Source organism: Ceratotherium simum, chromosome 7, assembly GCF_057802395.1.
Source record: "Ceratotherium simum simum isolate JZ-2026a chromosome 7, ASM5780239v1, whole genome shotgun sequence".
In the NCBI taxonomy this organism is placed as follows: domain Eukaryota; kingdom Metazoa; phylum Chordata; class Mammalia; order Perissodactyla; family Rhinocerotidae; genus Ceratotherium; species Ceratotherium simum.
Window position 1 is genome coordinate 25,840,146 of NC_141906.1, and position 13,528 is coordinate 25,853,673.

The following is a 13,528-nucleotide window of genomic DNA, read 5'->3' on the forward strand; positions in this document are numbered from 1 at the left end:
GCCTCTCTTGTAAAGTACCTCTTCCAGTCTTTTTCCCCTTAAAAAAAAAGTAGGGGCCAGCCTGGGGGAGTAGTGGTTAAGTTCGAGGCCTCTGCTTCTGCAGCCGGGTATTGGCAGGTTTTGATCATAGGTGTGGAGCCATGCATCACTTATCAAGCCATGCTGTGCCAGGTATCCCACATATAAAGTAGAGGAATATGGGCATGGATGTTAGACCAGGGTCAATTTTCCGCAGCAAAAAGAGGAGGATTGGCAACAGATGTTAGCTCAGGACTAACCTTCCTCACCAAAAAAAAAGAAAAAAGTATTTTAATTTTTTTAATGTTTTCAGGTGTTATTTATAAATTCTTGATATAAGTTATGTCAGATATAGGTATAGCAAATATCATTACTACTCTATACCTAGTCTTTTATTTTCTCAATGATTTTTCACAAAAATAAGTTATTTTTAGTGTATATTCATTTTTGGTTCTTATTTGTGTGTAATATGTAAGAACTCTCAAATTCAAAATCAATGAATAAACTCCCTCAGTTATCTTACAATAGCTGTTTTAAGTTCACCACAAATTAAATTTTCTCTATGGTGTGAGGATAGATTCAAGAATAATTTTTGTGTCCAGATTAATTTTGTGCCTTGATTAGCCCACATTCTTTTATGACTCCAGAAGGACTCTGGATATTATAACTATAATTGAATGACCCTTTTGCACCCTTTCACGTAGTTACAATAATATCTTGTTAACAGAAAGGGACATCATAAAGCCCGTGGGATGACACATTTTATTCCCTACAGTAGCTCTGTATCCAGAACATTATACTCATGTTAAGCAATGAAATTCATAGTTTCATAGATGGCCAAGCCACCTGATAACTGATTATGTTCCTGTCACGGATTGAGTTCTCCAAAAGCAGATGCTGAGACAGAGTTTGGGGTATAAGGTGTTTATTAGAAGTTAACACCTTTGGGGAAAAAAAGAGGAAGCAGAATTTGGCAGAGAAAAAAATCAAACTTAAGATACAGAGTAACAAAGCCTCATCCAATCTAGCAGGAAGCTCTGGAGCAAGTATTACACAACAGTACTACCCCACGTTGGGGTTGAAATGTAGGCTTTTGAAACCTCTCCTCACTTAGTCGCCTAAGAAGGAAGGTCATAATCTTGGGCAAAGTGGCTCTCTGCAGCTGAGAGAGATACTACATAGGCTGGGATTTGGAGGCTGTCTGCTGACCACATTCCCAGAGCTGGACAGCAAGTCTTTCCTTGATGAGGAATTTGCCCTGTACATCTCTCTGTCTACAACATTTTCCTTGTTGATAGTCTGTATTTGAAGGACAATTTCCAAGACCTATAAGACTTGTATCTCCTAATCTAATTATTGTTCCCACCACTCACAGACCAACAGACAATTGGAGCATATTATTCAGATATTTAAAGAATATCTCCAGGGTTTCACTAGCTCCCAACAGCACAGATGGCCCCATAGGCTTCATAGGAGCACATACTTAGAGAATTTCATTACAATTTCTTTTTTTTTTATTTATTTATTTATTTATTTATTTTTTTTATTGCAGTAACATTGGTTTATAACATTGCAAAATTTCAGGTGTACATCATTGTACTTCTATTTCTATGTTAAAACCATCAAATAAAAACAAAAACGCTTTATATTTTAGGGTGAGTATTTGTTTTCCTATATTTTTTATTTTGAAATAATAATAGGTTAACAAGAAGTTGCAAAAATATATAGGGAAATCTTATAGACCTTTCCCCCAGTGTTATCCAGTGATAAAATCTTGTATAACTATAGTACAAAATCAAAATCAGCAAATTGACATTGGTACCATCCACGGAGATTACATAAATATCACCAGTTTTACATTCACTTATTTGTGTGGATAGCTTTACGTAAACTTAGCACATGTGTAGATTCATGTAAATACCACCACAGTCCAGATATATAACTGATCCATCTTCACAATGCTACCTCATATTGCTCCTTTATAGATATACCCACTTCTCTTCCTTCCCTCCCCACCCCTCATCCCTAACCTCTGGTAGCTACTAATCTATGTTGTATATCTAACTATTGTTATTTCAAGAAATTTACATAAATGAAATCATTCACTTTTTTTTTTTTTACTCAGTAATATTCTCTTGAGAAGCATCTAGTTGTTGCATGTATCAAGACTTTGTTTCTTTTAATTGCTGAGCAGTAATTCATTGTATGGTTGTTCCCATCTGTTTAACTATTCACTGACTGAAGGACATTTCGGTTGTTTCCAGTTTTTGACAATTACCAAAAAAAAAAAAAAACTGCTATGAACATTTACGGACAATATTTGTATAAACATAAGTTTTCCTTTCTCTGAGATAAATGCCCAAAAGGGCAATTGCTAGACCATAAAGTAAGAATATGGTTAGTTTTATAAGAAACTGCCAAATATTTGCCAGAGTGGCTGTACGACTTTCCATTCCCACTGACAATGGATGAATGATCCAGAGCATACGTATTCTTGACAGCATTTGGTGCTATCATTGTTTTTTATTTAAGCCATTCTGAAATGTGATAGTGATATCTAATTGTGGATTTAATTTGCATTTCCCTAATGATTAATGATGTTGACATGTTTTCACGTCTTTACATGCTTTCTGTGCGTTCTCTTCAGAAAAATGTTTGTTCATGTTTTTTGCTTATTTTATAATTTTATCGTTTGATTTTTTTTTACTGTTGAGTTTTGAGAATTCTTAAAATATTCTATATATTAATCCTTTGTCAGATATGTTGTTTGTCAATATTTTCTCCTACTCTGTAGCTCATCTTGTCATCCTCTTAATAGGGCCTTTTCATGTCAAATCTAAGAACACTTCACTTAGCCCTAGGCCCCAAAGATTTTATCTTATCTTTTTCTAAAAGTTTTAGAGTTTCAGATTTTACATTTAAATTTATGATCAATATACATTTTGAGTTAATTTTGTATAAGATGTGAAGTTTCAGCTGAATATTTATCCTTCCACTTCTCGGGGATGGTTAATTACTCCAACACTATTTGTAGAAAGAGCAATCATTCCTCCATTGAATTATATTTGCAAGTTTGTATGCTTCCTTTTTTTTTTTTTTAATTCAAAAATGAAATTTCTTTAAATCTTATCCAAACTTTATCTCTCTGGTTTTTTTGGGGGGAATATGTATAAAAACAGTATAATCATAAAATAATTAATTAAATGAAACCTAGAAATTACATTTTTTTTACAAGCGGATAAAGCCCCCAATAAGCTAGAGTCTTCTGAACAGAATTAACAAGACTCAGAATGCTGAATGTTTTTGTTTTTTTTTTAATTTTTTGTTTATTGCAGTAACATTGGTTTATAACATTGTATAAAATTTCAGGTGTACATCATTATACTTCTATTTATGCACAGATTACATCATGTTACCACCCAAATACTAATTACAACCCATCACTACACACATGTGCCGAATTATCCCTTTTGCCCTCCTCCCTCCCCTCTTCCCCTGTGGAGAGAAGGGAACTCTCACACACTGCTGGTGGGAGTGCAAACTGGTGCAGCCACTACGGAAAACAGTATGGAGATTACTCAAAAAATCAAGGATAGGACTACCATATGATCCAGCTATTCTACTTCTGGGTATTTATCCAAAGAAATTGAAAACACCAATGCGTAAAGATACATGCGCCCCTGTGTTCCTTGCAGCGTTATTCACAATAGCCAAGACTTGGAATCATCCTAAGCGCCCATCAAGGGAAGAATGGATAAAAAAGATGTGGTATATATACACAATGGTATAGTACTTAGCCATAAGAAACAATGAAATCCAGCCATTTGTGACAACATGGTTGGGGAAAATTTTTAAAAATAAAAGCTAAAAGAAAATTAAAAAGAAAACAATTGGTCATATTTATGTGGGTCTATTTCTGGGTTCTCTATTCTGTTGCATTGTTCTGTGTGTCTATCCCTCCATCAATACCATGCAGCCTTGATTTCTATAGCTATATAATAAATCTTAATACTGAATAAAGTTATTATTTCCATTTTATTCTTTTTCAAAATTGTTTTAATTATTTAGATTCTTTGTCTTCCCATATAAATTTTAGAATAAGCCTGTCTATGTCTGTAAAAAGCTTTGCTGGGATTTTGACAGGAATTGCATTAAACTATGGATAAATTTGGGAAATTGACATTCTTACTATATTGAATCTTCCAATTCAGATGGTTCCTAACAGGGTTGAAGGGGAAACCACAGATATTATCATTCCTGGGACTAAAGTGATGAGCTGGGCTTGGCTAAAGCACTGTATTTTAAGTATGTTCACTGCATTTCTAGGAAAAGAGAAAAATTCTGGCAAGATGAACCAAATAAAAGAATAGTGAGGACTACAGATTGTGGGTTCATGTTGGATACTAGGGGAGGTTGACTGGCTTTTACTATATTGACTCTAGTCCTTCTAGCGTTCCACTCTCAAGCCAGCTTTGAGATAAACCAAGAAGAAAATATAATTAGAATTCAAAAGATTTAGGCTGAGAAAATGTGTAAGTTTCCCCCTGACAGCAATTGGGAAAGATTTGACCTGTGAAGTAGATGTGGAGGATAAATGTCCTCCCATAGCTGATAGTGGAGTCTGCTGGGGCCGTAAAGGCAAGCGCTCTGATTTCTCACACATAAAGCTGCCACCCGAGACTCTATTAGCTCCATACCTTATTTGGAGAAGATGCTTTAAGACCTTGGGGAGATTAACTAAGTGTTCCACCTCATTCATAGGAGTGGTTAAGATAGAGAAACTATTTCTTGAGTACCCATTTGGCTGGAAAAGGAAAAACTCTGGGGAGGTGCTTTCTTCATTAATAACCTCACTGACTGGGTCTCTTAGCTGACTTTGAGAAGGAGCCGTATGATCTGAATGCTCAGGCAGGACCCAAGAATCCTGCTCCTGATCCCTAACAACGAAACTGTGGTACATGTTAGTATGGGTAATACTTAAGTACATTTGAGTACTTAAGACCTGCCATGCCCAGTAGTGTGGATATGATTGACTATCCTATATGTCTTCTCTCTGCAGAATAAACATAAAGGCACCTCTTAATCTATAAGATACTTAAATGAGGCAGAGAAGGGTGTAAATGGCAGAAGGTTACCTGAATTTTGACATTCTCAACTATAGATTCTTCCTCTTGGTTCTATTCTCAACCTTTGTAACCTCTTGCCTTTCATATGGTCTTTTCTCAGCTTTTGTGTCTTCCCTCAAGGTCTTTCTTCTCAGAAACAAAGAGAAGCTCCTAGCTGAAAGCATGTGAATTTCCCACAGCATGAAGCACAAGGTGGATCTGTATGGAATTTTGGGGAATAGAGAAGAAGAACCTGAGTTGAAAGTTATTGGCAAATAGAATTCCTTACACTTTGGGTAGCCTTCTCTGTAGTGATTCACTACTTGTGTTACATATTCTTTTACAAGAGAGAATTCTTCACAAAATTGAGTTAAGAAGTTGGGTTAAAGATCATTGCTGAAGGGTCAGAGAAGTAAAATGAATGAAGTTGTATTTCAAACACATCAGAAGGGGAGAGGCTATGGGTGTTTATCTTTTCATCCAGTGACTGAAGAATAAACAACACTTATTACATTTTCCACAAGCACTCAATTTTAGTGTATGTCTCTTATTCCTGAGAACAGAGTATGGAGAAAGAGAAGTGATTCTGTCAATTTTCTGCACATTAGGGTCAAGCCAAAAGGGCTGAATCACTGCCTTATGCCAGTTGCTTGGCACCTTTCCAATGCTAGAAACTTTCAGGTGGATCTCATCTGCACAGGTACAAGGTAAGAGGAGGGTTTTCATTGGGAGCATCTTGAAGGTGGTGGCTTTCACGGGCAAAATAACCTCAAAGAAGCATATTTGAATGAGAACATCTTCTAATTTGAAAAAATCCAGCTTGAACAAACTACTCTGGTATGTGACAGGAAAAAAATAGAATATTCATTTGCTCCAATTCAGCCATATTTACCGATAACTCTTGATTTACTCACAAGTCAATATATATCTTTCAGACTTCCTCTTTTGAATAAATGACTTCACCATTCTCCAGTTTGCTTAAGACAGGAAAAAAAAATTGAGTCAGGGTCATTTTATTTTTCCCTCATTCCCATTTCCAATATATAAGCAAGTCTTGGTATTATCTCTATTAAAAACTATATCCTTGTCTGTTTAAATTTTCTTCATTTCCATTACTCTTCTAGTCAAAGTCACCCTAACTCCTCATCTGGATTACTCCAATAGCTTTATAACTACTCTCCTTTCTTTTATCTTGCTTGATTATGGATTCTTTTCATAGCTGTCCAGGTGATAATTCAAAAATGCAAATTTGAATATGTCACCACCTCCTCCTCCATTGTGATTTTTAAAACTCTCCAATGTCTTCTCATCACATTCCTAGTAAAAACTAACTTCCTATTGTTATCTGGAAGGCCCTATGAAACCCAAACACCACCTGGGTCTCTGATTTTACCTATTGTCCTTCTCTTGTTTGCTCACCAGGCTCCAGACACAGTCATTTCCCCCTCTCAATGGAACGATCTTCCTCTAGGTCTTCATATGGCCAGTTCTTCTTTATTATTCAGGTCTCGGCTCAAATGTCACCTTCTCAGAGAAGAAGTGTCATGTCATCCAATCTACGGTACTAAACTATACACAATTATTATTGCAATCAATCTCTATTAAATAGTGCTGTTTTATTTTAAAATTGCACTTCCATTTACCTAAACTTTCTTGTTTATTTTCTAATATAATTTACGGCTTATAAGATCAGGGATTTTGTCTTATTGCCATTTAATTCCAGTGCTTAAAATATCATGTCTATCGCATAGTGGGTGCTCAAATAATTCTGGGTTAATTAATGTATATATGTATATACATTATATGTATACATGTATATGTACACACGTACATAGAGGTATATATGTATAATTGATATGTATATGTAACTTGTGTCTGTGTGTATATGCACACCACATGTTAGGTACTTGGCTAGGTGTTGAGCAAGGCAAATAAAACACGGCTTCTATTTGCAAGAGACCCATAATCTAGTGGCAGAAAAGATGTTGAAATCTTCTTAAAGGGCACATCTCTTCCCTCTACTAATAGACAAGTCTCTGATTAAGCAGCAATAGAGCTCTCATTTAGTATTGGGTAGGACAGATTCAGAAGCCTATAGATGGATATAAAAGGAAGGAAATCAGAAAGATGGTTGTTTAAGTACAAATGGAAAATTTGAAAGGAGACCATTTCTGGGGAGTTCTAGGGACTTACCGTACTGGGCCTACAGAAAAATAATGGGGAAAGAGAAAGAAACTACGTGGAAATAACAGAAGATAAATTTTTTCAAACTGAAGGATAAACTCTATCATGAGCCACGTCCTTGGCTGGCCTGAACATTTATTCTAGCCTGAGTGTCTAGAATCATCTAACTTCTGGACTGTTGCAGTGAGTAGTTATGTAATATCTGGGATGAGACTAAGAAACATTGCAAACATTTTTGTTCTCCTCAACACTAATCCACGAAATTTGGAGGCGATACGCCTCATCCTCATATCTGTCTGCTCCTTAGCAACAGTGGTAGTGGCACAGCTTCTTTTTCCACACTTTTTTTCTCTTTGATTCCTGACTTTTGTTTAGAATTTAGAGAAGTCATACATATGCAGGGTAAGGTGGGTTAGGAATCACTACTGTGAAGGTAATTACAGCTTTGGGTAGTAGATTAGAGTGCGGTTCGAATTGGGTTCCTTGAAATCCCTCAAGCATGCATTCTTCTGTGAAGTCTAGTTAATTCATAGTTGATGGAAACGATTTCTAAGTTGTGGTGTGCATCACAAATTTCCTGGGGAGCTTGTTAAAATGCAGGTGACCATATGAAACTCCAGGGATTTAATTAAGTAGTTAGAGGATAGTCCCTGGTATATGCAGTTAAGAACACAAAAGATACAGGTTTTCCTAAGAGTATGTTCTGAAAAACAATGGCTTATATGGATGTGATTATTACTTTTAAGAAAGAATTCTGCATGTATATATGCATGTATATGTACACATGTGCACAGATGTATATACACATGTATATATATCATTGATATGTATATGTAACACGTGTGTGTGTATGTGTGTATACACACACCACATGTTAGGTACTTGGCTAGGTGTTGAACAAGGGAAACAAAACGTGGCTTCTATATGGAAGAAGCCCGTAATCTAGTGGCAGAAAAGATGTTAAACCTTCTTAAAGGGCACATCTCTCCCCTCCACTAACAGACAACTCTCTGTTTAAGCATCAGCAGAGCTCTCATTTAGTATTGGTGGGACAGATTCAGAAGCCTACGCCTGGGTATAAAAGGAAGGAAATCAGCAAGATGGTTGTTTATGTACAAATGGAAAACCTGAAGGGAGAGAAATCCTGGGGAGTTCTGGGAAGTTACTGTAATAGGCCTACAGAAAAATAACGGGGAAAGAGAAAGAAACCACGTGGCAGTAATGAAAGATAAATTTTTTCAAAATGAATGGTAAACTCTATCATAAGCCACGTCTTTGGCCAGCCTAAATATTTATTCTAGCCCGAGTGTCTAGAATCATCTAACTTTTGGACTACTATAGTGAGCGATGAGTAGTTACCTAGTGTCCAATGAGCCTAATAAACAATGTAAATAGTTTTGTTCTCCCCAACACTAATCCAAGAAATTTAGAGGCAATGTGCCTCTTCCTCATATCTGTCTGCTCCTTAGCAACAGTGGTAGTGGCATAGCTTCTTTTTAATACTTTTTTTCTTTTTGATCCCTGACTTTTGTTGAGAACTCAAATATATGCAGGGTAATGTGGCTTAGGAATCACACTGTGAAGGCAATAACAGCTTTGGGTAGTAGATTAGAATAAGGTTAGGATTGGGTTCCTTGAAATTCCTCAAGCATGGATTCTCCTGTGAAATCTAGTTGATGCATATTTGATGGAAATGGTTTCTGAATTGTAGTGTGCATCACAAATTTCCAGGGGAGCTTGTTAATATGCAGATGACCACATGAAACTCCAAGGATTTAATTAAGTAGGTAGAAGATAGTCCCTGGAATATGCAGTTAAGAATACAAAAAATACATTTTAGCATAAGAATATATTTTGAGAAATGATAGTTTATATTGATGTCATTATTACCTTTAAGACAGAATTCTGAGACGATATACTTGAAGCAATACCTTGAAAGAAGAGCCGCATTTCTCTGGTTATAACAGGGAAAAAAGGACATTTCTTCTGGAAAACCCAACATGTGGCCCAACAGCAGCTCCAATTCCTTCCTGTTGACTGGTTTTCCAGGCTTGGAGGCCTCTCACCACTGGATTTCCATACCCTTCTTTTTCGGATACATCTCTGTCGTTTTGGGCAATGGCGCCCTCCTCCTTCTCATTAAGGAAGATCACAACCTTCATGAGCCTATGTACTACTTCCTGGTCACGCTGACAGCCACAGACCTTGCAGTGACCTTGACCACAATGCCCACAGTACTGGGAGTTCTCTGGCTGGATCACAGGGAGGTTGGAAAGGTAGCCTGCTATTCTCAAGCATACTTTATACACTCACTTTCCCTGGTAGAGTCTGGCATTTTGCTTGCTATGGCCTATGACCGTTTTATTGCCATTCACAAACCCCTTTGATATACCTCTGTACTCACTAATACTCGAGTGGTGAAAATTGGGCTGGGGGTTCTGATGAGAGGATTTGTATCTATTGTCCCCCCAATCTTGCCCCTCTATTTTTTTGCCTATTGCCACTCCCATGTCCTTTCCCATGCATTTTGCCTTCACCAGGATGTCATCAAACTGGCCTGTGCTGACATCACTTTCAATCGACTGTATCCAGTTGTGCTTGTAGTCCTTACACTTGTGCTGGATTCTCTGATTATCCTATATCCTATGTGTTGATACTCAAGCGTGTACTGAGGATTGCCTCCAGAGAAGAGAGGGCCAAGGCCCTCAACACCTGTGTCTCTCATATCTGCTGTGTCCTGGTTTTCTATGTCACAGTGACTGGATTGTCTCTGATTCATCGATTTGGGAAGCAGGTTCCACATATTGTCCACCTCATTATGAGCTATGTGTATTTTCTGTTCCCTCCACTAATGAATCCTATAATCTATAGTGTCAAGACCAAGCAGATCCAGAGTGGCATTCTTCATCTTTTTGCTACCCATAGAGTTGGAGCCTGACCTCTGACCATCACAGTTCCTCACACAGGATGCGAGAACTCTGCTTTTTGGCAGGGGAACAAAGTCTCATATCAAACACCCATGATCTTGGTAAAATAATTGTCAAGACAGAGTTACAAATTGTCCTAATGTATCTCTTTAAACCCAGCTCTTTGCCATAATCTAGTTTACGTAATTTTTAAAAAATTTCTGGGGGCCGGCCCCACGGCCTAGCAGTTAAGTGTGCACGCTCCGCTGCTGGCGGCCCGGGTTCGGATCCCGGGCGCACACCGAAGCACCGCTTGTCAGGCCACGCTGTGGCGGAGTCCTATATAAAGTGGAGGAAGATGGGCACAGATGTTAGCCCACGGCCAGTCTTCCTCAGCAAAAAGAGGGGGATTGGCATGGATGTTCACTCAGGGCTGATCTCCCTCACCAAAAAAATAAATAAATAAAAATAAAATAAAATTTCTGTATACTGATTATCTCTCTGCCATTCAAGCATTGTGAAAACAATACCCTAGGTGTTTATAGGTGTGTGTATAATGCATCTGACATGTATTTCTTTGAGGTTAGAAAGGTGCTGGATAGAAACAGAGTTATAAGTATATAAAATAGAGAGTCGGTTTGGGTGAAACGGAGTAAAGTTTGGTCTATTTATATCCAATTGAATCTCTAACTCCTGTGGATTCCCTCATAGACATCCACACAATTGTGGGGGCCTATATGTTTGGTCATTGAAGCTCAGGAATGTTCCCAAAAGGAAGTAGAAATTCCTCCTTGATTAGTGTTGTAATCCTACTTATCATCCCAACTACCTCATTGATTCCTCTCCTCTCCATCAAATGATCATGACTCTGTCTCAAGAACCATATGGTTATATTTATTGGATAAGGCAGTACCTACTTATAGAAAGATTATCTGTGATTAGTGGAACCATGGATAAATGAGAGGAAATAAACATAGTTAGCACCTCCTTCCCTCTTTGCCCTTATTCTAAATCTACTACTCCAATCTTTAGGTCTGATGTTGGTGCCATCTCCAGAGCATGTACCACTAGCTAACTAGTCTTTTTGAGTGGAAGAGACAGTTCCCTCTCCCTCCTTTTACTATGAACAAGGCCTGAGGGACTGAAGGAATAGGTTTCCACATTTTTGAAGAATAGCTGATTTTATACATATATCTGACCCCATTTTATAAATGTGACTGTCTCCAGGAATAAAATATTATTCTTGTTTGCTTGAAATAGTCTGATGAGTTACTAAGGGACTTGTGACTCAAGTTAAAGCAGTCTCAAAGGGTGGAAGCTATGTCTTCATTAGACCTCAATCAGAGCAGAGATAGAACTAGGTGAGCCAAGAAAAGGCACTGTATAGAAGATGTTATTGGTGTCATTGGTGCTTTGTCCAGATCACTTTATAGACCTGAGTATCTACCCCCTCTTCCTGTGAGTGTTGGCTGCTCATAGCTCAGATTTGCTGCTTTCTTAAGGTTATTATTTTAACTCAACTGGAATTGCCTCACCAAGATTACATCCCCTCATCACCAGGAAGCAGGCTATGGACATATACCAACTCTCCTAACCTCTGAAGTTAAACTCCAGCTGAGACTATGTTCTTGCTTATCTCCTTCCCCAGTCTACCCTCCTGAGAGCATTCATTAATAAATTACATACATCCGAATCCTTCTCTCAGGCTTTGCTTATAGGGAGTCCAACATAAGAAACCTGCAACTCTCATTTCTTTCCTATTTTATTGAGAAATTTAATTGTGAAAGGACTGAGCTTATAAAAGGAGAGTAACTATACGTTTTACTCATTTTTTTTTCATTCTTGCCTCTTCTATGACATCTGAGTAACACAGTCTGAATACTAAATTATTAGTGCGAGTGTGTGTATGTGATGATGTTATGTCCTTTTTTTTCAATTATCCATGAAACATGTGTCCATCACCTGTCCCTCAACTTCTCCTACTCTACCCACCATATTTACAACTTATATTATTCATAATAATACAGTGAGGTAGATATTATTATCACTAATTTATAGATGAGGAATCTGAAGATAAGAAAAGTTAAATATCTCATCCAAGGGCGTAAAGTTTATAAGCAATATAGTTGTGATTCAAGTCCATGTCTTCTAATTCTACGGCTAGTGTAAATTGTACTCCACTGAAATAGTCTATCTTTGTTGGACTCTATTTTCTGCTCTGCACTCCATCATGCTTATGGAAACAGCATCTAGTCCCTTCTTCTGAGAATTTCTCTTCCTTCTAATCCAAAAATGTGCTTACTTATAGGACTTGATGTTTTTCATTATATCTCGAAAACCCTATCGCCTACCAAGGAAAGCCAGTCAGAATCTTTTTTAGGATTTTTGCAAAATAAAACCATACATAAGAGTTATACTTTCATTGAGGTAGAATTAGTAAGATGATATGCTTAGGATTGTTAATAGGTATGTTTTCCATCAGATGAGTGATCTCAGAGTACAATTAGCATGTAGATTAAATTATGAATAAAGAAATGGCAAATCCCCAAGAATCCTCAAGTCTCTGCTTCTATGTTTTCCTGAGGCTCAGTGACAAGGAGAATAGCTCAATTTCCCCTCTGATTGCACAGTCTAATAAAAATTTGCCTTTTTATTTCGTTTTATTTTGCTCAAGCTTCAGACGGGTTTCTGTCACTTATAACCAAAATAATAATTATACCATCAGTTACAGATGTGTGAATCTGCTCCAACTAATATTTAAGATCTACAAAATAATATTAGACATAGAACTACCTGTTTTCCCATAATACAGGAAATGAAAGCTAAAAAATGGGAAGGAAGCAAATCTGGTTGAATATTTGATGAATAATTTATAAAGTGATTGCCCTTGTTTAGGAAAGTAATTTCTGATTTGAAAGTAACTGAGGAAATACATTCATTGAGAAGAGGCTGTAGTGTGAAAATAGAAGTGGAACAGCTGAGGGAAGGAGTAAAGAATTAACTCCCTTTATTTATACAAAAGAACTGCGAATGACTGAGACCCAACTAGACATTTATTTCTTCAGAATCCATTTTATCAATCAATATAAGCACATCATTATTTCCTTGGGTATATGTTACTATAATCAAAAACTTTAGAGTTTAGTATAGTTCTCATACAGGTCTCCCTGTGGTAAAATGCTGGGTACCATTAGCAACCTAATTGCCAGAGTATCTCCCAGGAAACACTGCAAATTTATTCATAAGAATCAGGGACTTCAGAGCGGCGCACTGGACCAACACACTAACACATCAGTGAATCGCCTTCATACAGAT

The 13,528-nt window shown here is 37.2% G+C and overlaps 1 protein-coding gene across 1 annotated transcript; it reads left to right on the forward strand.

Annotated features, from left to right (window-relative positions):
- Nucleotides 1–9,307: 9,307 nt before the first annotated feature.
- On the forward strand, nucleotides 9,308–10,245 carry LOC106799968 (olfactory receptor 51B5-like). Its single transcript, XM_014790149.2, is given in 2 exon segments — nucleotides 9,308–9,941; nucleotides 9,944–10,245. Coding segments are annotated over 2 exon segments (936 nt in total).
- Nucleotides 10,246–13,528: the final 3,283 nt, after the last annotated feature.